The sequence below is a fragment of the Indicator indicator genome, chromosome 9, assembly GCF_027791375.1.
Source record: "Indicator indicator isolate 239-I01 chromosome 9, UM_Iind_1.1, whole genome shotgun sequence".
Classification (NCBI taxonomy): Eukaryota; Metazoa; Chordata; class Aves; order Piciformes; family Indicatoridae; genus Indicator; species Indicator indicator.
In genome coordinates this window covers 34,251,557-34,278,647 of record NC_072018.1, presented here as the reverse complement: position 1 = coordinate 34,278,647, position 27,091 = coordinate 34,251,557, and the positions used below count along the sequence as shown (strand labels likewise).

General features: G+C 42.8%; 1 protein-coding gene across 1 annotated transcript in view; it reads right to left on the bottom strand.

The window, feature by feature from the left end:
• The window catches only part of CFAP61 (cilia and flagella associated protein 61), a 108,470-nt gene that overhangs the window by 61,547 nt on the left and 19,832 nt on the right, over positions 1–27,091 (bottom strand). Inside the window, 7 exon segments of the mRNA XM_054383385.1 lie at positions 12,071–12,205; positions 14,080–14,286; positions 15,079–15,156; positions 16,154–16,280; positions 19,799–19,938; positions 21,720–21,759; positions 25,524–25,702. Of these exon segments, the coding sequence (XP_054239360.1) occupies positions 12,071–12,205; positions 14,080–14,286; positions 15,079–15,156; positions 16,154–16,280; positions 19,799–19,938; positions 21,720–21,759; positions 25,524–25,702 (906 nt within the window).

Genomic DNA, 27,091 nt, shown 5'->3' with positions numbered 1-27,091 from the left:
GGCCTTTTCTAGCCAAACACATTTGTTTACTGGGCTCAATTTTAAGTCTGTTAAAGTGCCCCTGAGTTTGGGAGGACTGCTCAAGGTACTACAAGACAAACATGGGACTGATGTGATAGGTACTCAGTGCCCTAGAAACATAGAATGGTAGGGGTTGGAAAGGATCTCCAGAATTCATCGAGTCCAACCCCCCTGCCAAAGCAGGATCACCTAGCGCAGGTCACACAGGATTGCATCCAGGTGGGTTTTGAAGACCTCTGGAGAAGGAGACTCCAAAACTCTCTGGGTAGCCTGCTCTAGGGCTTCAGCACCTGGACAGCAATTTTTTTTTCTCATGCTGACATTGAGTTTACATCCACTGCACCTCATTTTGTCACTGCGTATCACTGAACAGAGACTGGATTCATTCTCGTGACAGCCACCCTTCAGATATTTGTAGGCACTGATCAGATCCCCTCTCAGCCTTCTCTTCCCCAGACTAAACAGCCCCAGGCCTCTCAGATCCCTCCTTACCACAGCAAGGCACAGGGACCTTCCCTGCCTGATCTTGGAGTATTCCATGCCAATCTGCAATGGTTTTAATTTAGCATCTGCTCCTGAGAAACCTGAGTAATAGCTACTGCAGTACACTACCTGCATAATCTGTACTCTCTTACTGTAAAAAACATCAGGAGTAAAAATGATTAACAAACCTGTTCCTAGATTAGTGCTGAGATCAGCGACAGTGGTGGGCAAACAAAGTGGTGAACAAACAGAGCTATTTTAATTCCAAACTCCATTTTAATCACAAGAGAAAAAGGAAAGTCAATGTTTACTAAGGAGATATGAACAATAATTACTGGGAAATGCATTCTTTTTCAGCCTGCATTGTTGTTTTTTCCTACATAGTCCAAAAAAATCTCATTAGGAGTGTCTGCAAACATGTTTTCAAAAGCTGTTTCCCAGCTATCACAGATTTACACAAACAACAAAAGCAGAAGGCAAAAGGAAAAGAAATACAACTGTGCTGAAGATTTTAGCCTTAGCATAGAACCACAGAATAGTAGGGGTTAGAAAGGACCTCTGAAGATCATCCAGTCCAACCCTACTGCCAAAGCAGGATCACCTAAGGCAGGTCACACAGCAATGCAGACTGGTCTCAAAAGTCTCCCCACAACCTCTCTGGGCAACCTGGTCCAGAGCTCTGTCACCCTTAGATTAAAGAAGTTTTTCTTCATGTTGAGGGGCAACTTCCTGTGCTCCAGGTTGGATACAAACTGGCTACAAGCTGGAACACAGATACAAACCTTTGTAGTCAAACACTAACAAATCACAGAATTGTCAGGGTTGTAAGGGGCCTCAAGGACCATCCAGTTCCAATCCCCCTGCCATGGGCAGGGACACCTCACACTAGATCAGGTTGCTGTCTTTGTCAAAAGATCTTTCTTTAGTAACTGTGGCTCTATAAAAGCAATTTGCACAGACAATCCCTAATCCTTCTGTGACATTCTTCATCCATAGACCTCAGAGGCCTTTAGGAGGAAGTCAGTGCTATGCCAGTCATCATATGGGTCAATGCTGACCTTCGACTTCTGGAACCGCAGCCTATATGTTCTCGGGCAGTCCTATGCCATCCCTGTGCCTCCCTGTGAAGCTAGAGAGCTCCTGTGAAGTTCCAAAAAGCAGCAAAGGAGAGCAGAGCACACACACATACACACTTTTAATTTCCTTGCAGAACCACTCTTACCGTGGTAAGAAGCTGCTCTTTTTTTTCCTTTTAACATTAACGTGTGGATTCCCAGCCCAAACGGGGGGCTTCATGCACATAAAGATCTCATAATTATTTGCTGCTCAGTTTTAAAAAAAAACAGATAAAGTCTAAATGGTGCCATTTTCAAAAGTTCAGATCTCCTCCCTTTTTGAGGGGAAGAAAATCATGTACAGGAAGGCACAGAAGGTTACACCTCAAATACTGGGTTCGGTTTTACTACAAGGAGATTGAGCAGCTGGAGCGTGTCCAGAGAAGAGTAACAAAGCTGGTGAAGAGTCTGGAGAACAGAGCTGGTGAGGAACAGCTGAGGGAACTGGGGGTGTTAGTCTGGAGAAGAGGAAGCTGAGGGGAGACCTCATTGCTCTCTAGAACTCCCTGAAAGGAGGTTGGAGTGAGGTGGGAGTTAGTCTCTTATCTCTAGTACCAGGTGACGGAACAAGAGGAAATGGCTTGAAATTGTGCCAGGGGAGGTTTAGGTAGGATATTAGGAAAAATTTCTTTATGGAAAGAGTGGTCAGGCATTGGAACAGGCTGCCCAGGGAGGTGGTGGAGTCACCATCCCTGGAAGTGTTCAAGATATGTATGGACACGGCACTTCAGGATGTGGTTTAATGGCCACGGTGGTGTTAGGTCAGTGGCTGACTTGATGATCTTAGAGGTCTTTTCCAACCTAAACAATTCCATGATTGTAAAATCAGTCACTCAGGCTGGCAAGGGTGTAAAGCACGTGGCTGGTCAGTTTTCCTCGATTTTTAAGATAAAGAATTCTGCTTTCTGAAGACCAGTTCTCATCTGCTACGAAAGTCAAGAACCCTCTGACAGCATTCAGTGTTTCCCAATTCATCTTTGCCTCTTTATTTCTATCCCACAAGGTATTCTTGGAGGGGGAGGACATCAGGTAGTAAATAGAAACTTTTTTTTTTGGCCAAGATTTAAAAAAAACAAAATTAAAAAATGTTGTATATGTATATTTACAAAAATGTAGCAACAGCCAGGAACTTCAGCCTGACACACCTCACAGATATTATCTCCTTGTACTCCCAACATGGAACTGTTAGGGTTAGAAGGGGCCTCAGGGATCATCCAGTTCCAACCGACCTGCCATGGGCAGGGACACCTCACTCTAGAGCAGGTTGTTCACAGCCACATCCAGCCTGGCCTTAAAAACCTCCAGGGATGAGGCTTCCACCACCTCCCTGGGCAACCTGTGCCAGTGTCTCACCACCCTCATGGTGAAAAACTTCTTCCTAACATCCAGTCTGAATCTACATAAATGTGGAAGGAAATGCAGGAGAGGTTGGGCTGGATGGCTTTCAGTTCTGTATGCCTAATTTACATAAACCATCATCACCAGGTCAGGAGAGGTGATTCTTCCCCTTTACTCTGCTCTTGTGAGACTCCACCTCCAATACTGTGTCCATCAATAACTTCAATGCTGTCTCCTCAACATACTGGGCTTATTTTTTACAGTGATAGTGGTGAGACACTGAACAGGTTGCCCAGGGAGGTTGTGGATGTCCCCTCCCTGGAGGTGTTCAAGGCCAGGTTGGATGAGGCCTTGAGCAAGCTGGGCTAGTGGAAGGTGTCCCTGGTCATGGCAGGGTGGTTGGAACCAACCCAAACCATTCTATGAATCTATGAACTTTATAGCATTATTATGCTATCAGAGTACACATTGATTCCACTGTCCTCATGTAGAATAAACAGCTTAAAATAAAATTAAGATTTATCTACAAACAGCAAACATATTTAACTGAAAATACTGCCAGCATTTCCAGACATTACTTTCTGCCACAACAAACAAAAGGACTTTGTGAAGCTTTGATTTTAAGCAGGTCTTGCTTCAACTCTCTGGTCCAGCTCCAAAAGGCACTATGAAAGAACCCTGAACATCCCTGACCAGACTTCACTGGGAAAAATCTTTCAGTGTTGCCTGGCTCAGGAATGTTTCTCTCTGAGAGAAGACAGCACCATAACACGTCACACAACCACCTCCATGCCCATATCAAAACAGGACTGGGTTTTGGAAAGGGAGAAGGCAGAAGCATCTCTGCCCACTTACAGACTTATGGCAACTAGGGGAGCATTTTATCCACATACCAAATTCAGTGACAAATCTAATAGATGAATACAATTTAAAAGCTTTAAAAATAAAATGTCACAAACATCATCACATTTCCTTCTGAAAATAACAGACAGAAGGTAACTAAGTAACAGAATAAGGATACGAGGGGAGATTGATTTGCAGCTTCCTAGAGCTGACAGCAGCTGTGGCTCTCCATTTTGTAACAGCAAACATTACCTTCCAGTGGAAAAAAAAATACCTGTGCCCTCCTCACAAGTTGGAATGATGCTATTTCCAAAGTCAGGCTACAAAATGCTCTGGAAAAGCTTTAAAATGACTCTGACCTGTTTTGAAGCCAAACCAACTATTTTAGTTTGCTGCAAATGTCATTAACACCTGTGTAGTACTGACACCCTGCTTTCAAAATAAAGAGAGGTCATCTTACTTTTAATTTCACACATGCACAGAAGTGGTAAACATTCAGAGCATTCCTGTTAATGATGCCATCTGGTGTCTCCCATAATTGTGTAATATTCAGCCTTCCAAACAAGATGTAATGGCAGCAACACACAAAACTCGCTGACATTTACAGTAAGGAAATTTATTATTATCAGCCACCAGTTCAGAATGGGCTGTGCTTGCATGACTACTGCTGCTAGAAAATCATCACCTTTACCCACCAAGTGGACATACAATAAATAATGGATTTTAATCCACGCACACAGTACTAAAGCATGAAAAATTAATCACTTAAGCACAATAGCATCTTGAGCAACAGTTACTGCTTTAAAATTTAATACTACTTTCTGGTTAAGTGAAAACTATAAATACCAAGCCTTTGTTTGGAACACCAGTGTGCACATAAACAAATTAGAACATGTAGGAATGCTTCTGCTCTCACTTGGATACACAGATCTTCATATTTATAAAGCAGGGAATTCTCTTGCCCATCCTAGATAGGCTCTATTTGCTCTATTTTTTACCTATCTTACCTTAGTAGAGTCCTAGAGATTAAACAAATCCATCAAAAGCCTTTCACATTTTAGCCCCTTTTGGTACATCCCAGTGCCTCAAATGTGTTCACACAGGACTGAAACCAGGCCAAAATGAAACCTTAAAGATCATTGAGTTGCAAACCCCCTGCAATGGGCAGGGACACCTTCCACTAGACCAGGGTGCTGAAGGCATCATCCAACCTGGCCTTGAACACCTCCAGGGAGGGGGCAACCATGACCTCCTTGGCCAACCTGTTCCAATTTCTCCCCAACCTTACTGTAAAGAATTTCTTCCTAATCTCCAGTCTAAATCTGCTCTCCTCAAGCTTCAATCCATTCCCTCTCATCCTATCCACACAAGCCCTTGTAAAAAGTCCCTTTCCACCTTTCTTGTAGGCCCCAAAAGATTCCAGAACACTCAAGATCCAACTCAATTTTCAGTAAGAAGCACCGAGGAAGGTGTAGTCAGGTATGTCCCAATGTGAAGAGTTAAGTCAACTTCTAATTAGCTGGTCTAAACATAAAAGACTAGAAGCTACAGAGTGAAATGCCTCAAGGGTTTGCTGGTGGAAACTATCATCTAGAGAAGGCTTTCTTATACCAACACTCAAAATACATCTGTTTTATTTTCCTTTTCAAAACAAGTGAAAGTTTCTGACAAGCTTGAGAATGTTTGATTCATTTTTAATTCTAATGTAGCATTTTTAGGTTCTGATTTCTTTCAGAAACCATGGCAAACATACTGGACATGTCGTATTCTGTTTTCAAGTCCTGACCCTTATGATGGACATAAAAAAGCTCCACAACCTCTCCAGGCAGCCTGTTCCAGTGCTCCATCACCCTCACAGTAAAGAAGTTTCTCCTCAGTTTGTATCCATTGCCCCTTGTCCTATTACTGTGCACCACTGAAAAGAGCCTGGTACCTTCATCTTGACAGCCACCCTTCAGATATTTATAAACACTCATAAGATCCCTCTCAGCCTTCTCAAGACTAAACAGCCCCAAGTCTCTCAGCCTTTCCTCATCAGACAGATGATCCAGTCCCTTCATCATCCCTGTAGCTCTCTGTGGACTCTCTCTTTCAGATCCCTGTCTCTCCTGAACTGCAGAGCCCAAAACTGGATACAGTATTCCAGGTGTTGTCTCAGCAGGCCAGAGTAGAGTGGGAGGAGAACTTTTCTAGACGTGCTAGCCACACTTTTCTTGATGCACCACAGGATGCCATTGGCCCTCTTGGCCACAAGGGCATTTTGCTGTCCCATGGGTAACCTAGTGTCCACTAGGACTCCAAGGTCTTTCTCCATGGAGCTGCTTTCCAGCAAGAGGACCCCTAGTCTGTACTGGTGCCCTCTCCTGGCTGATGACACTGCTCGTAACAAAAGGGGACACATTTTCATGCACTGTGTTACTGAATTTTATGTACATGAGGTCTTTTATTCAGATCCCAAACAGTGTTTCTCCCGATAAGGTCCTTTGTGTGCTTTTCAGTCAGGTAAACTGACTTTCAACTAACTTTCTTCAGGAAAATTTATAACCTCCAGCAGCAGATTAAAGGCTGTAAGATGAAAGCTGACTTTGTTTGGAGGTGTAGCTAAAGGGCTGCTGAGAAAGCACACTGTTTATCACACAGAAATGACACCATTGCCGTACAAAACTTGCTGCTGCACAGATATTGACCTCCAAGTCACTTCCTGGATATCCATCCAGCCACCCTGCAACACTCAACTTTTGAACTAGTTTGAAGTCAACTAACCTGGAGAACATAAAGCTGGGTTCAACATCCCACTTGATTTTTGCCTGACCCTCATTCACTCAGTACTTCTTGTCCTGACTTAAACATTTCATGCCACGCACCTGTAGCATCTCCCGAGAAGGACAAAATTAACTGAGAAAGCATTGGGGTAGTTTGTTCTCCTTCAAAATAAATTCATGCAACATTGTATGAGTTTCTGCAATGATTCAGTAGTCATCAAAACTGTTCTGTGTTCTTTCTATGAGCTACAGCAGCAAAAAAAAAATTAATCATTCTGAACTGTGCAATAAAACCTGACAGCTTGAATGCAGCCATGAAATAAAAAAAACACCCCAAACAACTAAACATAACCCCCCTCAAAAAAATCAAACCCCAATAGCATGAATAATAATGAAAGGGCAGAACCTAGAAAACAATTCAACCAAGAAAATAATTCAACAGATGTGTGACATTTTTGTTCTTCATTGTGGATCAGTTATTCTTGTTAATTATATCACCTATTCTTTCCTTTTATTGATAATTACATGAAGCAGATGGATAACAGAATGCTCCCAGATGGTGAGAAAGCAAACAAGTTTATAAATTGTTTATTTATGAAGAAACCATTAAAAATTATTTAATTACCTATAGTTTTCTACTCCACCAATAATTACATGCACCGTAAAGGCCTGCAGCACTTTGTAAGATATTTGGTATTCTGTTGTAACCAACTGGCTTTTAACATCACATGACTGAAATGACTGACAGATGTGCAAAACATAATAATAATCTGATCTGTTTTCACACTGTGGGAATTAAGATTTTGAGTCTTTGGATCTTCTGCCAACTGGCGCTTTGATACTGCTTACTGGTTCAGAATACCAAAATCAGAGATCTCCTTTTGATTCTGAACAGCTGTAGAAAGTGTTTGATCTAATGAGCAGACAGGAGCTTTTTCAGGCCCATCCCCTAGAACTCTAGAGCATGGCAGATGTGTGGTCTGATGCAATTTTGAGCCGGTATGTGGAGCCTCTGACACGCTTGCTGCAGAGGCAAGGGCTGAACAGGCATGCCCAAATCTGGGCACTTCCAGGACTAGTTGGAAATAAGACAGTTAGCATCTGTGTCATTCCAGAGGGCTGCAAGTGGAAGATGGGAGTTTAATGCCTCCCCCTCCATGCTTTCTCAGTCAACCCTTAACCAATCTACCCAAATCTCTTCAGTAGAGCAACAGGAGATGGAGTTGTGTAGGAAGAGACTCACAAAATCAGAGGCAAATCGTATTTGTCATCTCAAGGAGCGAGGTAAGACCAGACTCTGTCATTAGTCACTGTTACCTGGAGATACTACTATGGTCATAAGAGTTTGCAGCCCTTGGAGAGCTACTTCCTGGGAGATGACAGGTGGTCTGATGCAGAGATGAAGCAGCACAGAGTTGTGGTTTCAGAGAGTGAAAAAAACAGTGGTTGCCTATGCAAACCTGTGCAAAGCTTTAGTAAAAAGGCCAGGCGGTAGAGAGGAGGAACACACAGAATTCCTAAACTCTGCATTTCATCACTTCAGTCACAGTCATTCTAGCCAAAAGCAAAGAGGCAACACAAACCAAAAGCCTGGCTTGAACTAGAAACAATATTGAACCAAGGGAAATGTTGCAAGGACATGGAGAGAAAAACTCTTCTGAAAAACTGCAGTTAAAAAGTCATCCAGGTAATGGTAAGGTATGTTTTTGTGAGAGAAACTTCTGGATTTTGAGAGTAAATCTCTCTACCTTCTATCTAAACTGCCCCAAGAGACAACAGGAAGAAGGATCTATGCTTTCTGGGACTCCGTGAAATACAGCTCCTGCAGGAGTGAGCAGGCCAGAAATCCATGGCAGGATGGCACTTGGTGCTTCCCCCATTTAATTTTGACAGGAACTGCAGCAAAACAGAGACATTTGACAGGGACAATGAGTCAGGTTACCACAGACTTAATTTCTGGTGCTCATCTGCCTGTAACAACTGATCAAAACCTGCAGGAAAGCCACCTCTCCAGCAGAGCAGATCCATCTGGACTGGCAATGCATGGGCATCACCTGAGGGCAAAGCTCTTCTGATTTAGATGACTGCTTTCACTTCTGGCTTTGGAGGATACAGGAGAGAGTCCTTGTGGGTCCTGCTTGATTTATCTGTACTGGGTCAATATTTATGAGTGAATCTTCATGCTCACAAGCAGGCTGGAATGTAGTAGAGAGATACACAAGCTGACTTAGCCCCAGGGATCCCTGTGTGCCACTAAAGGCTACAGAGATAGAGATGCACAAATCAAGAGCTGTGCTTAGGCACTGAATGGCTGAGCTGCTAAGTCCCCAGCCTGCGGCTGCTGAAAAATGTTTTGTGTCAAGAAAGACACAAGAAAGACAGAGAAAGAAAGAGATCAAAAAAAGCTAGAGCTCAAGGAGGGCAGCTGAAAAAGCAGATGAGAGGCAGATGTTACAGGCTAGATATCAAGTGGCATCTTGTGGGTATCAAAGCAAGAATTTCATTACAATTATATCCATCCATAAGCAATAGCCAAGCAATCAATTAGGACAGGCAGTCAAAGGAAAATTTCACTTTTCTGAAACTGACTTTCATTTACCATCTTTGTATTGCAGGTAACACAAAAATCTCCTGCCATCATTGCATAGCTATCTAAGACAAGAATTTGATCATATAACAACAAATATTAACCCATCCACCAATTTTCAGGAGCACAGCAAGCATAGGTTAAGATCAAGAAGTGCTTTCTACTATGAGAAAGCAAAGTCCCCTCAGCCAGCACAAGATTGGTAAACTAGAATAGAAAAGTGTGATAAAGAAATGATAGGTGGTCTCAACTACTTTGAATCTCTGCCTGCCCAAAACTTTTAAGATTCTGCAGGCTCCTGCCCCTATCTTGTTTAAAAACACCCTAACAAAGATGACAGCAGACATTTTCTCCTTACTGCTACTCAGATGCTTGCCTCAGACAACTTTGCACTAATCCTGCTCCAGCCTCTTTTCCTGCCTTTCACTTCTCTCCCTCTCTTCTCCACTTTCCTTGCAACACTGATTTTCCATTCCCCCTTTTCCTCACTTTCTAGTCTGCTAGCATCTGCCATAGCCAAACGTGTCCCACCCTGTTTCGTGGTGCTTAAGGTGACAAATCTCAGCCTCTCTATTTTGCAGAGTTATAACATTTAACAGCTTGGTGGGATATTATGCTCTTTGCAGCACCTACCTCTACACATTTGATAGCTACCAAAAAAGGTAGAAGTATAATAATTTTGTGTGTCTGCTGAAATCTGAGTACATTCATGTTATCAAATACACCCTATTTTAATTGCAGCTTAGCTGCAGGACTTTGCATGGAAGTGCCAGACTACTGATGGGAATCAATCTTCCTTTCTGAAACATTAAAGCAGAGAGGGGGCAAATGCTGAGTCTGCATGCAAGTTCTTGATTTCAGTTGCTGGTTTTTATTCAAGCTATTGGACAACTGAAGTCACCAGCATGGTCACACCTTTGGGGAGAAGGGGAGCTAAATGTGTTACTGCAGTTATAAACTATGGCTTCAGCATCTTTCTTACCCACTGCAGGAGCAAAGCCTGGCCCTGTCAGCTAGAGAATTTCCATTTCAGCACTCAGTTTCCTGGCTGCTGTCACTCTAGGACATACATTTGATGTGGGAAGTGGTGGATTCCCCTATACTGGGCATTTTTAAGACTCAGCTTGACAGGGTGCTGGGCCAGTTAATTTAATCTATACTATCACCTAGGTTGGACCAGATGATCCTTGGGGTTCCTTCTAACCTGGCATTCTGTGTTTATTTTTTTTTTCCTCATACAAGCAGTAAAAATCTTCTCAACTGCCTTCTGCCTGGCTACTACCTGAGCTAACAAAATATCCAAGACTTAAAAGCAGCACCAGCTTCATTCTTTTATGAGCATACTCAGTCCCCTATGGTAGGTTACCTCTCAAGTTCTAAAGCTCTCCCAGCGTATGGTGCCCAAAGGTCATTTCATTCACTCAGAAGAGTCAATTTAGCTTTACATGGTTTCAAATTCTTGGTATTTCAAAAAACTACCAGCAGTAGTAGCAGACTAGCTTTATCCTCAAGTTACCACCTAGGGATCAGCCCCAGATGTCAGGGTTGATAGAATACAGTCTGTCTAAATCTATAATTAATGCCAGTGCAGATTCAGGGATCCTTCTACAGTGGCTACCCTTCAGAGTTTTTCAGCCAAACTTTGTTAGGGAAAATCTAACACATTTTATTAAATAGAAATTCATTAAACCTTGAAGGCTTTAAACAATTATTTCACTACCTGTGACTAAGAAATCCTCAGGAGAAACCTGGGAACAGAGCAGACAACAGATCTGCAAATCTCTTGAACACAGGAAGTCTGATTTTGCAGCTTTAACAAAAAAAGCTAAAATGAGCTCTTCAGGTAAGAAAGCAACAGTTAATTGCCAAGATAAAACAGTTTAAAGAACAGCTTCAGACAGTTTATTCTGCAGAGAAGAGGAAGGCAGGAATGTGCATTTTGAGGGAGGACTGCTCAAAGCTGAAGTCAGACCAATGGCCTCAGCGATGTTCTGGATTTTGCTTTGCCAACTGCTGCCTAATTAAGAGTTTTGGATGCCAAAAATTACTGACTAACTGTGAAAAGGACAACACTAAAAATATTATACGGGAGCCCATATCAGCCAACTGGAAGTTAGAAGACAGATATAAAGCTCCCTAATTATGTTTCTTTAGGAAATTACAGCTACCTACTGAGAGTATTCATCACTAATGGTGCTTGCCATAATATTTCAGCTTTGTGAGTTGCTTTTATGAGGAATCATTGTCACATCAAATTTTAGTTACTTAAAATTGTAACAGGCATTGCTTAAAAATGAAAAGGCAGAATAAGGTATAGAAGTTATTTAACAAATGAAATTTTAAGAGACTTCATTTAGAACCTCCAGGCTGCCTTAGTGCTACACAAATAAGTACTACTAATAGTGAAAATATTCTTTGCCCTTGCTGTTATATCATTCCTGATATTCTGAAGTGTTCTCTGAGGGTATCTGGTGCACAGAAGAAACCCAAATTTGGGCCTGGAAAATAACATTTACCTCAGCAGTTTCTCCAGGAACTGTCAGAAGCATGACATTGTCTTTTTTTCCACTTGCAGAACACAGTAGCTAACTAAACTTCGCAGGGAGAAGGGCTAAACAGTAAGCCAGAGCATGTAAAATGTGTTGGGAGTTTGAGAGTACTGAGAGGAAAGAAGAGTGTTCAGATGTAAGCATTTAGCACATTATGGTTCAGTGATTGGTGTTTGTAATGCATTTGAAATTCAAGCCTAGAGGCAGTGATGGTCATGCAGAAGCGAGGCTGAGATCGTAGGGGTATGGACATCACATTCAGTGTAATTAAGAAGCAACCTATCAACACGAAGATGGTAATGCCACCCCATCTGCCAAACCCTGCATTAGCTGGCACCATGCCTTGTGCCTGCTGCTGCTTCTGTTACCCACCTGATCCTTGGAGACCTGCTCTGATGGAGCGTTTATGCCAAGCTCTTCCAGAGGATAGACAATCTGTCGTCTCGGTCGCACGGGAACCATGTAATGAAGGGCAGATGTCAGGGAATGGGCACGGGGATTCTGAAACTGAAAGGCAGCAATCTATATTTCAGCAGAGAGAATGTCAGAACACTGCATCACAGATGTCTGCTGTATGGCTTTGCAAATACAAAAATTCTTAGCTCCGTTGGCTAAATCTGAGAGAAAAATCAGCAAATAAACAAACATACTCAGAGCAGAGGAATGAATTGCAGATAATTCCTGACACTAATGAAGATAATTATGAGAGTAATTACATTACTATCTCTGTGGGAATGACAGATAAACAAGTGGTTTGGTTTATGGGATTTTTCAGCAAAAGTATTTTCCCCAGGAGGATATTTTTCTCCATAGTGATCATCAATCAGCTTGATTTGACCTCATTAAGCTACGTTATCTGCTTACTGCTAACCTTTGCTTGTTTGGCAAGGAAGGGTTATGAATTTATATAGAAATCCTATACCGACCAAAATGTCAATTTCATCCAAGTGATAAATGTTAATAAACTGGCATCAGCTTGAAATGAACAAAATCCTTAATGCTAATGTGAATAGCAGGCATCATCAGAAATAGCTGTGTTCCATTTGTCACAGCATGACTGGCTCTGTCATCATTTACGACATGAAAGGGAAAAAAATAAATAAGAGAATTACAGGAAACAGAGAATGAACATTAATGCAAACTCAATTACATCCAAGTACCATTCCATCTACAAATCCTGAAAAAAACCTTGATATCACTATGCTGAGAATTGAGGAAAATTGCACATTTACCACTTATTAGAGACCAATGATAAGCTAAAGTAACTTAAAGGAACTCTGTAGCCTGGAAATAGACCAAACCAGAATCATAAGTAAGATTTAATTTTTCTCTTCCATCCCCTGCCATTAAACTGCACATTTCCAAGTGCCTCTTAAGAATCTGAAATTCTCGTGCTACATGAGGACATTGGTTCCTCAAGACAACACTTCATAAAACCCCACAAAAGTGCACAGGAAAAAAACATCCTTCTGAAAATGTACCTGTGGTTAACCTGCCAAAAACCCCTGTTAAAATCAATGGTGATTTCAAAAACACTCAAGTCACTGAGGGCAGGACTCACCTCAGTTGCCATCTAAAAGCTCTTGCTGGCCATGCAGTCACCCTCTAGAGTTACAGACCAGCATCTCCAGAGGGCAATTCCTTCTATCCTAGCTAGAAAGATCTGACTGAGGGATGAACTGCCCTCCAGAGATACCCTGTGTTCCCCATGAATGCTGGCAGGAGATGAGGTGATTAGGCTGGGCCAGACAGTGCCTTCAGGTGGCTACACATTCATGAGTTGAAAATTTTACTTTGTGTTCCCTTTTTAAACATGAGATTGATGACAAAACACATCACAGAATTGTCAGGGTTGAAAAGGACCTTAAGAATCATCTAGTTCCAACCCCCCTGCCATGGGCAGGGACACCTCTCAACTACACTTGGTTGCTCAAGGCCTAATCCAACCTGCCCTTGAACACCTCTACGAAGGGGGAATCCATAACCTCCCTGGGCAACATAGTCTAGAGTCTCACCACCCTCATACTGAGGGACTTCTTCCTAAGATCCAGTCTAAACCTACTCTCCCTCAGCTTCAAACCATTTCCCCTTGTCCTATTGCTAGACACTCACATGAAAAGTCCCTCTACACCCTTCCTGTAGGTTCCCTTCAGGTGTTGGAAGGCAGCTATAAGGTCCCCCCAGGTACTCTCTTCTCCAGGCTGAACAACCCCAGCTCCCTCCGCTTATCCTTATGGCAGAGGCGCTCCAGAAAGTACAACTTGCTGCAAGTTGCTGAGAAAAATCCCTGTTTACAGTCACCCACAGAAACAAAGAGGAAAAAGAAAGAGAGCAAAGCTGACAATATTTAATGCAAGAAATACAAGTAACTGTCTCCTTACCTTGTCTTCCACATGCTGTGGATAAATAGGATAGTAAAGACAGGATTTGTGGGCCAAGCGAAGAATCTCCTTCAGAAAGTGTTTTGCATAGTGATGAAATATAGGATTTAAAGCAAAGTAGTAAAGATGGCCATGTTCCTCTTGCTGGTAGTGATTGAAGCTAATAAAATCTTCAATGTTGTAATGTGATCGAATATACTCAATATCCTGGAAAACAAGAACCTGGAAATTAGGGGTGATGAAACAGCCACATTTATGGTATTCCAGGAAGGGCCAGAGAACACCAAAATTAAGTGCCTGTGGAAGTTGTTCTTAATTAAAGCACACTGACTGAACATCTTTTCTTGCAAATCTTTCTATTGTATCAAATCTGTTCCTGCAGCTCACCCACCTCTGTTTACATCTTTGACTCTGTCACCGCAATGTCTGATACAGGTCAGTAGACATTTATGGGGGGGAAAAAAAAGAAAAGAAAAAAAATCCTTTCTTTTGCTGAGTTCAAGCCAGAGAAGCCCAGACTGCCCTCTCAAAACTTAAAGTGAAAAAGGGCAGTTCGACAGAGAATAGCTGTGTAAGAAATGCCCTCCAGCAAGTTTTTCCTGTGGCTGGGATTTTGGTACATTTAAAGAGAAACTCCTGCATGTTCTTATCTCAAAGCTCTTCATAGAATTAAGAGTGAATTTCTGAAAACAGGAGTGACTGTTTAAAAGTACTGAGCAATAATCCACCGTTTGTCTTTTCAGCCATAGCAGAATGCCATAAAAGTAAGCAAGAATAATGTGCAACATTGGTTTTTATTTGTTTTGAAATTCAGTGTGAGTCATAATCTTCTGCTGGAGAAGGAAGTTAAAAAGGCAAATTTAGAAGGACGGTGCACAGAAGCAGTGTCTTTTACACCAACTTTCTGTTAGGTATACATATGGCAGCAAGCACAAAACTCAGCCTTTAGTGCTGAAGGCCAACTATTACAGTTTCATGCAAAACAGAAACAGAAATTACCATTTCATCTCTGATGACAGAAATGCCAACTATTTGATCCATGACTTCTGCTACAAAAGTCTGTACTGGGATCCCATCCTGTAAGGCAAAAGCAATACATGCATGTTTTCTGTTCTGTTAGCAATCTGGTTTTGGCCCATATGATGACAGTTAAGATACTCTGCTCCCAGTGCACATGCTACATACTACCCTAATTTAGCCACTCTTGCAAACCTCAAGGCATAAAGGGTTAATCTGTGTACAAGACTATAGAAGCGGGCTGAGGAGAATCTCATGAGGTTCAATAAGGCCAAGGGCAAGGTCCTGCACCTAGGCTGGGGCAATCCTTGATATCAACACAGACTGGGGGATGATGAGATTGAGAGCGGCCCTTCAGGAGAGGACTTGGGTGTGCTGGTGGATGAGAAGATACATGAGCCTACAATGGGCACTTGCAACCCAGAATGCCAGAGGCATCCTGGGCTGCATCAAAAGCAGCATGGCCAGCAGGTCGAGAGAGGTGATTCTGCCACTCTGCTCTGCTCTGGTGAGACCTCACCTGGAGTATTGTGTCCAGCTATAGGACCCCCTAGACAAGAGAGATGTGGACCTGCTGGAACAGGAATCCACTGCTTCCCTTGGGAGATGATTCCAATGTCTGATTGTTCTCATGGGGAAACATTTTCTTCTGAAGACCAATGGGAATCTCCCCAGCATTAACTTGTTTCCATCACCCCTTGTGTTTTCCATGAGACTCCTTGTAAAAAAGCAGTCTCCATACTCCCAGTAGCCACTCTGCATGTACTGGTCCATGGTAATAAGGTCTTCTCTAAACCCTCTCTTCTCAAGACTGAACAGACTCAGTTCTCTCAGCTTTTCCTTCACCAGCTTTGTTGCCCTTCTCTGGACACACCCCAGCACCTCAATGTCCCTCTTGAAGTGAGGGGCCCAAAACTGACTCAGTATTCATGGTGTGCCCTTGAACATGCAGCCAGCCTCCTTCTGTCCAGCATTTGAAGAGTCTGTAATAAGTTCTGGATGTTTTTAACCAATATGCATCCATTCTCTCATAAATCTATTTGCCAGAAATACTCACTGGATCTCGGCGAGCCAGAGTAAATATCCTGAAGTCATTCAGTATACTTTCTTTCAAAGTGAGGGTTTTAAGGAGCATTTTGACACCAAGCAGGTCATTGGTTGTTGCCTTTCTTACATTAAATGACCTGTAGGGGGGAAAATAAAAAAAAGGAAAAAGAGTGTAAAATTTCACTCTATGATGAATTGAAGACAACAGTTTCCATGTTTAAGATAACATGCCTTCCAGAATCACGAAACACCACTTTGAGAAGATGAAATTGATTGCTGTGACTCTTGCTCCAAATACACACCTTAACTAATTATGCAGCAACAGAAGATCACACAACAAACAGGCTGAGTGAGGAGTGGCTCAAGAGCAGTCTGGAGGAGAAGGACTTGGGGATGTCAGTTGATGAAAAACTCAACAAGCAGCAGCAATGGTCGCTGGCAGCCCAGAAGGCAGCTGTGTGCTGGACTGTATCAAAAGAAGTGTGCCAGCAGGATGAGGGAGGGAATTCTGCCCCTCTGCTCTGCTCTCATGAGACCCCACCTGCAGTACTGCATCCAGTGCTGGGGCCCCCAGCATAAGAGACATGGAGCTGTTGGAGCAGGTCCAGAGAAGGGCCACAAAGATGATCAGAACTATGATGAAACAGGGAACATGCAAAAGAATTGAAACTGGTTTTTAAAGAAACTAACCAACCCACCAGATCCACTGCAAGAATAAAACAGTGGGAAGGACTATCCAAGGTCTGTGCCCATTTCTCTTCCAGCAGTGAATTAACTCATTCTAGTTGCTCAATTCTTTTGACTGCTCGGGGACCAGGATGCTATTATTATTATTAAGCTTTTTAGTGAAAATTGAGGGAAAGTGCCCATTAAGCATCTCAGGCTATGCCTTGTCCTCTGTTATTTTTTTCTCCTTCACTCTTAAGTAGCAGGCCTACACTTCCATTTGCTGCACTCTTGCTTTTTGTGTACTTAACACTTTTTCTTACTCCTTTTACAACCTTTACTAATCAGTGTCTCATTTTGTGCCTGTGCCTCTTCTGATTTTGCCCTTTCATGTCTTCATATTCCCATCTTCTTAGCCCTGTTTTTCTTTTAATCCATTTTCTGTGACTTCCTTTTCACTCTCATGCCTTTTGAGAGCCCTCAGTGCAAGTACAATATATCGACCTCTTACTTTTGCAGATTTTGGGGTTATCTAAGAGTATCTGCTCTTCAGAAACTTCCCAGAAGCTTCACCTGGTTTCTTCCATAGCTTTTCTCATCCTGGTCCTCAATGAAAAGCTATTTTTCCTTCTTTCCCTGCACAGCTGGGTGTGTAATGCTACTATTCTGTGCTCGTGGCAGGGCTGCTATCATTTGGAATGTGCACAATTTAATCAGAATTGTAAGGGTTTGTAAAAACCTTAATAACAAGTTTAATTTTGACCAAATTCACAAGAGGACATCCGACTACCAGTCCTACTGGTGGATTACTGAGCAGCTGTGGCTGAGATTAACAAGAATTACTCCAGTGGCTTCCTCTCCAGCCAGCTGGATTCTTCCATTGAACACAGAAGCCCATTTTGGTCTCATGATAAAAGCTTCTGCACGGGTCCAAGAGTAGCCTGGCAGTTCCTGTGTGAGCTATTTGTACACCACCAAAGGTGATTAAGTATGCAATTAAACCAGAAGTATTTCTCTGAAGCCACTCAGTATTTAGCTACATTAAGACAAACCCAGGGAAATCTCTAACTGTGCCATAATTTAAGCTTGGTGTTTGGGCCACTATAGGCTTCTTGTACAAACGAAGCATTGGAAAACTCATACCATGTAGCAGACATCATAGCAGGAGAGGTTTTGTGTCCCTGTTCACCACTACTTCAGACTACAGAAGTGTTCAGAGTGTCACAGAAATTGCCAGGTATGAAAGAAATGATTCAACAGGAAAATAAAGAGTTAAAATGATATAAAATGTGATGAAGGGAAAGGCTGAGGGACCTGGGGCAGTTTAGTCTGCAGAAGAGAAGGCTGAGAGGAGATCTTATTAATGTTTATAAATATGTGAAGGATTGGTGTCAAGAAGAAGGGGCCAGTCTTTTTTCAATGGTGTCCTGTCACAGGACAAGGGGTAATGGATAAAGACTGGAATACAGAAGGAAAAACTTCTTTACTGTAAAGGTAATGGAGCACTGCAACAGGCTGCCCAAAGAGGTTGTGGAGTCTGCTTCTCTGGAGACATTCAAGACCCATCTGGGGCACATTCCTGTGTCACCTGTTCTGGGTAATCCTGCTCTGATGGTGGGATTGGACTCAGTGATCTCTAGAGATCCCTACCAGTCCCTACCATTCTATGATTCTATGACAATAGATAGTTAGTGAGGTTCCTGCTGAGCTCTGCATGTTTCAGCAATGCAGGACTGCCTTCCAATTATGGGACTTATATCACATTTCCAAGCAGTACATCTCCATCAGGCTTTCAGGTATCAATGTTAGGCAACCTGACCCACATCCAAAGGGCCAAATTCTGCACCATGTTTCCCTGCTGACCTTGGTCCATACTGAGGTAACTTGAGGAAGGTCCTTGTCCATACCACTGTTCATCCTTATTCAGTTAGTGCCTATTGCACTTTGTTTTTACTGAAAGGAATCTCTATACAGATGCTGGCAGTCAGAAGGCTTCTTTTTTTACACTTTCATGTCATTTTTAGGTTCTTTAAAAATCGAGTCACTAACTACTTCATTTCTGCATTGTCTAGTATAGTGCTGTGTAGAGACACATCTGAGGAGGCTTAGAATTCCCTCCAGAATGGGAAGGAAGACAGCTGCAGTAACATTGCCAAAGGCCAAGTTATTTAGCTATGCTCCTAATTCATAGAATCATAGAACGGTTTAGGTTGGAAGGGACCTTAAAGATCATCCAGTTCCAACCGCCCTGTCTTGGGCAGAGACACCTTTCACTAGACCAGCTTCCTCAAGGCCTCATCCAACCTGACCTTAACCACCTTCAGGGAGGGAGCATTCATGACCTCCATGGGCAACCTGTTCCAGTGTCTCACCATCCTCACTGGAAAGAATTTCTTCCTAATATCCAGTCTAAATCTGCAGTCCTCAAGCTTCAATCCATTTCCCCTCATCTTATCACTACAAGCCCTTGTAAAAAGTCCCTTCCTGGCTTTCTCTTAAAACCCCTTCAGGTACTGAAAGGCTGCTATAAGGTCTATCTAGAGTCTTCTCCAGACTGAACATCTCCAACTTTTGCAGTCTGTCCCCATAGGGGAGGTTCTCCAACACTCTGACCATCTTTGTGGCTTCCTCTGGCCCCGCACCAGCAGTTCCATGTCCTTCTCATGCTGGGGCACCAGAATTGGATGCTGTACTGCAGGTGGGGTCTCATGAGAGCAGAGTAGAGGGGGAGAGTCACCTCTCTCACCCTGCTGGTCACATTTCTTTTGATGCAGCCCGGGACATGATTAGCCTTTTGGCAACTGCTTTAGGCATAGCTCTGTGCTATGCAGCTATACTGTTCTGGGGACTTGACCTACTGTTTTTGCAAGCTGTTGTGGCACAGCAGCTTGGCCTGAGTCAGCAGAGGAACGTCCCTTTGGTGCTAGGTTGGATGACCCAAGTCTATTGGGCAAAAGCAGATCAGAGCACATCATTTGTTGTCACTCACTTGATCAATGCTGCACGGTGGAAGAGGTAAAGCTCACGATCGAGTCTGGAAGTAAAGAAAGGCACAACCCGAACAAAACTCCGGAGCAGGTGGGACTCTGGGACATGATGTGGCACTAGGATGACACAGAAGTCTTTGTCCTGAAGAAAAATTGCAGACAATAAAGGCTCTTAGTGATCTCATTGTAAACCTTACAGAAAAGCTTCTGACTAGAGGGGACAGGAAAACTGAATGCAGTGCTTACAACATGTGTGTGCACCAAGTGTTGCTCTACTTAGATGGCTTGGCTCCAGGGCTGCAGAGGAACTGAGGAGCCCAACATTAAATTGGCTCACAGTGATGGGCCTTTTAGCTCTCCTGTTGAAGAGTTATTTAATACCTGATATTCCCTAAGAGTCCTTTTTTCTCTCCCCATCATCCCTCCTCTTTTCTTCCTCAGTAGAATAGAATATTTCAGTTGGAAGGAACCTGCAATGATCATCTAATCTAACTGCCCAGCAGGAGCACTATTAGGGTTACCATTTTCCCTCCAAAGGTACTTTTTTTCCTACCTTACTCTTCTTCCACAGTGAAATCTCAGGACAATGTATGCCTGTCTGGTGTTCTTTTGCACATTTGCAACCAAGTGAGGCCACAACTAGGGCATGTCCTGAAATGCTGACCAAAGAGGCAGTGTGTACAGACTGACTCGAATCCATGGGTGTGGGGATGTCCAGCTTGTCCCAAAAGAATCTGGCACTGCTGGGGTGTGTGCACTACACACACCACAACACACTGTAATGGCAGTTGGTGTAACTGTCCAGGGATCTGTGCTCTGAAGGCTGCAGAGGTGCAAAGGAATGCAGGAATCTCCATTGAATGCTCTCAGATGGAAGAGAGCATTCTCTGGAGGTAAAACTGCATGCCACAAATAATTTCACCCATTCAAACTGCTCAGGGCTCCCTTCCACCAGAGTCTCCCTCATCCTTGTGCATTGAATACACATTTTAAGGTAATCTCACTGCACACTGGGATGTTGGAGAACTCTGACAATGCAGAAGGAATGCTTCATGCAACATGACGCATGCTGAGAGACTCCCAAGTAACACAGATCTGAGAGATGTTTAATCTGTTTAACTCTGGCTGATTACTCCATTGGGTATCTTTCAGTAAGAAGATATTATCTGAATCTCATTTTTTCCTCCTTCAGCACACTACAGTCTGGATCTAGACATGATTTTAAAGGAGTTGGAAACATTTGTTTTCTAAGTGCCTATGGAATATAAACAAAGGGTTTGTGTACACAACATAAAGCCCAAAAGCAACCAAGAAGAGGAGTCAAACCCCTCAGGGGACTCAGCCCAGGATAACAACCCGTTGCATGTTTCTCTGAGCTACTTACTTGGCCTTCACATTCCAATACTCTGGCTGACAACTGCACTCCTTCCCATCATGTTTTGGGCTCCCCAATTAAAGAGAGACAGGGATCTCCTGGAGAGAGTCCAATGGAGAGCTACAAGGATGAACATCTCTCTGATGGTGAAAGGCTGTTTAGTCTTGAGAAGGCTGAGAGGGGATCCTATCCATGTCTATAAATATCTAGGGGTAGGTGTCAAGACGGGACCAGTCTCTTCAATGATGTCTAGTGATGGGACAAGGGGCAATGGGTATAAACTGGAACACAAAGGTTCCACCTCAACATGAGGAAAAACTTCTTTATTGTAAAGGTGACATAGCTCTGGAGCAAGCTGCCCAGAGAGGTTATGGAGTCTCCTCCTCTGGAGATTTTCAAGACAAATCTGGACACATTCCTCTATGACTTGCCCTAGGTGGTCCTGCTTTGGCAGGGAAGTTGGACTCAATGATCTCTAGAGGTCCCTTCCAACCCCTAACATTCTATGATTCTATTCACAGAAACATTAAAACTTTAATCATACATACCGGAAAAAGCTTGAAAACATCATGCAGAAAATCCAGCGACCTGCAACCCAGAGGAAAGACTGTGAAATAAAGCACACCTCAGACAGATCCTCTACACTTCCACATTTACATCCCCACAGGTGCAAGGGGCATTCATTCTCTGTACTAATCACACAGTGCTGCTAGTTCATCATTTAATCTACTGCAGATGTTGCAAGCTGCACACTGGGTGCTGACTTCTAGTGCTTAAAGCATCACTGGTCATCAGGCTAACCCCCACTGTCTGAAATAACAACAAAATATTGGGCTCTTCACTAAAAGAAAAAAACCTGACTCTGACATTGTTCAGAAGTCATTCATGTTCTGTCAGAGCAGCACCAGCATACAGCAAACATCAGCTGAGGTTACAAACGGCGGTTGCTCTGTCCCACAATATTTTCTTCCAGTTCTCTCACTACCCACTTGGACAACCCAATCGATGTCACCTTAGCAGGCTACTGGAACATCAATACCTAGAAATGGGGTTTGAGTACTTTGCTTCTTTCCACTTCTCAGCTGCTGGTTTAGAGTAATTCTGCTCTCTTTTCCATGGTGACAGTGAAATGTGAGACATGAGCAATCTAACAAATTCTTCCTGTTTCTCCTACAGTTTCAGATATCAGAGCTCTAAAACTATCAGAGTTATGCTGAAGCTTTATGAAATATTTCCCACCACACAAAATGTGGCTTTTGAAGAAAGAGACTAGAGATATGTTACCTAAATATATTGCTCAAACTCCTCCTCCCTCCAAAACTGTAATTAAATTGCCATTAACTACTTCACCAATAATATTATTGAATTAAAAGAGAAATAATTTCTAGGTGGGGCTGTTCAGCCCAGAAAAAAAAGAAGACTCCATGGAGACCTTATAGTGGCTTCCCAGTACCTGACAGGGGGCTACAAGAAAGCCAGGAAGGGAGTTTTTACAAGGGCTTGTAGTGATAGAATGAAAGGGAATGGATTGACACTTGAGGAGGGCAGATTTAGACTGGAGACTAGGAAGAAATTCTTCACAATGAAGGTGGTGAGACACTGGAACAGGTAGCCCATGGAGGTCATGAAAGTCCCCTCCCTGAAGGTGTTCAAAGCCAGGCTGGATGGGGCCTTCAGCAACCTGATCTAGTAGAAAGTGTCCCTGCCCATGTCAAGGAGGGTTGGAACTAGATGATCTTCAAGGTTCCTTCCAACCAAAACCATTCAATGAACCTATGAAATGAAGTAGGGGATTCTTCAAGGGGCATTAGAAGGTATCAATATCTGCTGAGAAACCAGTAACTTAGTTCTTTGCATTTCACTAAAGCACTAACAAGCCCCATAACAGCTCTGCATTTAAGAGGTGGAAACATTCAGCAGCTTGACTGGCTAGCACAAATTCCCCAGCTGTAAACTTGTCCTGGGGGCTACGATGCAATCATACCTATGCTTTCAACCAACCATTTCTGGATTCAGGCTGTGCAGGGGCAGCAGAAACTCCAGGACAAGACTCTGAGATACAGTCAGGATGACCTCATGCCATCCTTTCAACATATTTGCTTTTCTAGTGTTTTTCACAAACAGGTGGGTCAAGCAAATGCAAGCAAGGGGAGCACGCAAGTGAAATATTTGAAAACACCAACATCTACAGATTCCTCAACTCTGAGAAGAGGATCTTGCATGAGTTAACCTTAGGACAATTCTTCAGAAAGGAATGCTATATTCTCCACTGATATCCATCTTGGAGTCCAAACTGTTAGAGAGATGTCTCCAGGGATAAATAAATGGGACTGCTGAATGATAAATGCAGCGAAGATAACTTTAAGAGACACAACAATGGTGCATATGAAGGACAGAATGTCAGAAGGGGGCAAAAAAAGTGGCAGATCCAAAGCAGAATGCTACAAGTAGAAAACTCAGCTGTTCTCCAGAGAGATTATTTCCTGACACAGGTATAGACCACTGCTTTATGTTGCTGTCTCAATATGAAGGAGCCATTCCAGAGCAAGTCACTCATCTCTGCATTATTTTTAAATAAAGTAGTTTTGATTTGGAATAATTATCTTGTTTGAGTTATATTTTAGACTAGGCTATGCATAAGTTAATTATTCTGGAATGGAGTCTGCAGAGTGATTGTTCTATTGCATGTACATGAATCAGTGTTTCTGTGTACACCACAGACATTCCTCTCTCCTCCAGCTATATTACTCAGTAAATATTCACCAAGAAGGCAATGTGTTTGCTTTGCTTTGGTAACTTCAGGTATTTGCATTTGTAGCAGGTTCAGTGTTCAATGCCTTTGGAAAGGGCCCTCCTCAATCATGAAACACCTTAATATATAAAAGTAGTTTTCAAGGACTTTGCAGTTTTTTTCTTCAGGAAGTTTATTCCTAAATTTCATTTAATCCAGCCACATCCAGAATCTCTCAGTCACCAAGGACTATTATTACAAGTAGAAAGATCGTTTTTTCAGATAATACTACAACTGTCAAACTCTGCTCTGATCTCATGAGATCCCACCTGCTTACTGCATCCAGTTCTGTTGCCCCCATCATAAGAAGGACATGGAACTACTGGAGCAGGTCCAGAGGAGGCCACAAAGATGATCAGAGGGTTAGAGAACCTCCCCTATGGGGACAGGCTGCAAAAGTTGGGGCTGTTCAGCCTGCAGAAGAGAAGGTTCCAGGGAGACCTTATAGCAGCCTTCCAGTACCTGAAGGGGTTTTAGGAGAAAGCCAGGAAGGGACTTTTTACAAGGGCTTGTAGTGATAGGACAAGAGGGAATGGATTGAAGCTTGAGGAGGGCAGATTTAGACTGGAGATTAGGAAGAAATCCTTTCCAGTGAGGGTGGTGAGACACTGGAACAGGTTGCCCAGGGAAACTGTGGATGCCCCTTCCCTGAAGGTGTTCAAAGGCCTCAAAGGATGAGGCCTTGAGCAAGCTGGTCTAGTGGAAGGTGTCCCTGCCCATAGCAGGGTGGTTGGAACTGGATGATCTTTAATGTCCCTTCCAACCCAAACCATTCTATGAATCTATGAACTCCATCTATAAACTCCTTGCTATGGATAACTCATGTCTCTAGAAATTACGTGTGTTAGAAAATGTGCAAGACCTTGGGTGTGCTTAGCCTCTTTCTATCTACTTTTTGAGTATCCTGGAGAGGTTTTTGCTGATATGGTTGAGTATAGGTTTGCTCTTCAAGGGTGCAGGGGAATTTGGCAGAAAAAAATTGTTGAAACCACATTTATAGATCTGTCCTACTCCACCAGGGTCCTAGAGTCCAAGATCATCATCAGCAGTCACTTTAAGATAAAAAAAAAGAAACCTCTGTCTTCACCCTGCTGTAGTGGATTCCAGAAAAGTGAATCAATTCTCTCAGTGATGGGAGATTGAGTGTTTGGAAATGAGCTTATTTAACTGCAGAGTTAAATACCATTTTATTGCTCCATGAAATGAGATTGCCAGTATTGTAAGGTCCAGATCTTCCTGCAGTGAGGCAGCTTTGTAATTAGTGTTTCTTCAGAGGAAGAAGTGGCCTTCTGCCACAACTTCAACTAGCATTTTTCCAACAGCAATAAATTCTCAACTTTTTGTCCCCACAAGAGATGGAAGTCTGCAGCTGGAGGTTAAAAATTTGAGTAAGTTATTAGTGATGGTTAAAGAAATGGAAAAAACCCCAAAACAAACCCAAGAAGTCACAAAAAGCACAACCTAACTTCAGTGGATGCTATCATTTTCAGATGTGCCCTGAAAACGTAAGACAGGAAACTTAGTAAGATTGGTAATGAAGGAACTGTTTATCCATCCTTACCTAGTTTCATGCTTCTCATCAATGCAAAACACTTGGATGCAGAAAGCATTTGAAGCTCCTCTGTACACTGGACGAAAAGAACCTTGTTCTTTGGTCTCAGGAAGTGTGGCTGAGGCTTTCAGATCTTTGACATCATCTAACAGCAGGTCAGTATGGGAAATGGTAATGGCTCCATCCTTCTGCAGTAACAACAGACAGTGGAGCAGCTACAGCATTTCAGAAAATAGCTACAATTTTTAATTACAAGATTTTGCATCATTCCTATCTTGTGGGATTCCAAGCACACACACAGGGATGTACAAGAATGATCAGAGGACTGGAAGCCCTGCCATGAGGAAAGGCTGAGAGCACTGGGTTTGTTCAGCCTTGAGAAGGCTTAAGGGAGACCTCATTACCATGGACCAGTACATAAAGGATGCCTGCCAGAACAGTGGAGGCTCCCTTTTATAATGAGCCACATGGAAAAGACAAGGGGTGATGGGGACAAGTTACTGCTAGGGAGATTTCCACTGGAATTCAGAAGAAAATGTTTCCTCATGAGAACAGTCAGACATTGGAATCATCTCCCAAGGGAAGCAGTGGATTCCTCTCCATTAATCTCATTTTAAGACTCAGCTTTCCAGGGTGCTGGGCCATCTCATTTCAACTACAGTATCACCTAGAAATATTGGACCAGATGATCCTTGGGGTCCCTTCCAACCTGGCATTCTCTGATGCTCACTTGTGTTTCATAAACACAGAAGTTCAAGGAGGTATTTTTACTGTGGTATCTATTTGTTTCTGAAACACTGGCTAAAAATAACCTTTAAAAAGATCCACATTGGTGCTGAAGAGCAATACATGCACCAACTAGTTAACATTACAGTCACTTTGTGAGGCAATAGAATATTCACCTTTCAGAAAAGTTTAAAAAAATTGATAGAAAATTTTTTGTTTCCACATAAATTGAAAATATGTGTAAGCTACAAATATGTTGTTTTAAGAAAATGAGGCTATTGTGGAAATGAACAGCAATGAGAAGAAAAGCAGAGTAGCTTTGATACATTGCTGAGAGACTAAAATACAGATGCAACCATATAGAGTTTCTCAGGACAAAGACCCTGCTGATTTATGCTGCACCAAGACATTTCATAGTAATGGTCTTTTATCAAGCTGAGCTTCACACAACAGAAGAGGCACAGACAGAACATGTGCCCTTTAACTTCTGCAAATTACAGGGGCAAATGAAGCTATATTGCTCCTTGTCAGCTTTGGTTGCTTTCTGTCAGCCACAGATTTTTAGCTCAGTTCCTCAGTTCCACAGTCTCAGGACTTGCAGATGTTCAGAGTATGAGAATTCTTGCCCTGTGATACAGGAATGCTCTCTCCACATCTGCAGAGGAGCCCACTTAAAAGCTGTGCTGTCACATGCCTTTACTCAGCAGCAGGCCTGCACAAACATGGTCCTCATCCTTCTCTCAGGGCCACTTTATTCCTACCCCATACTGGCTGGCTATTAGGGTGGAACTGGATGGGAGAACTCATCCCATTAATAACCATCTCCATTCAGAATCTAGAGCAGCTTCTGA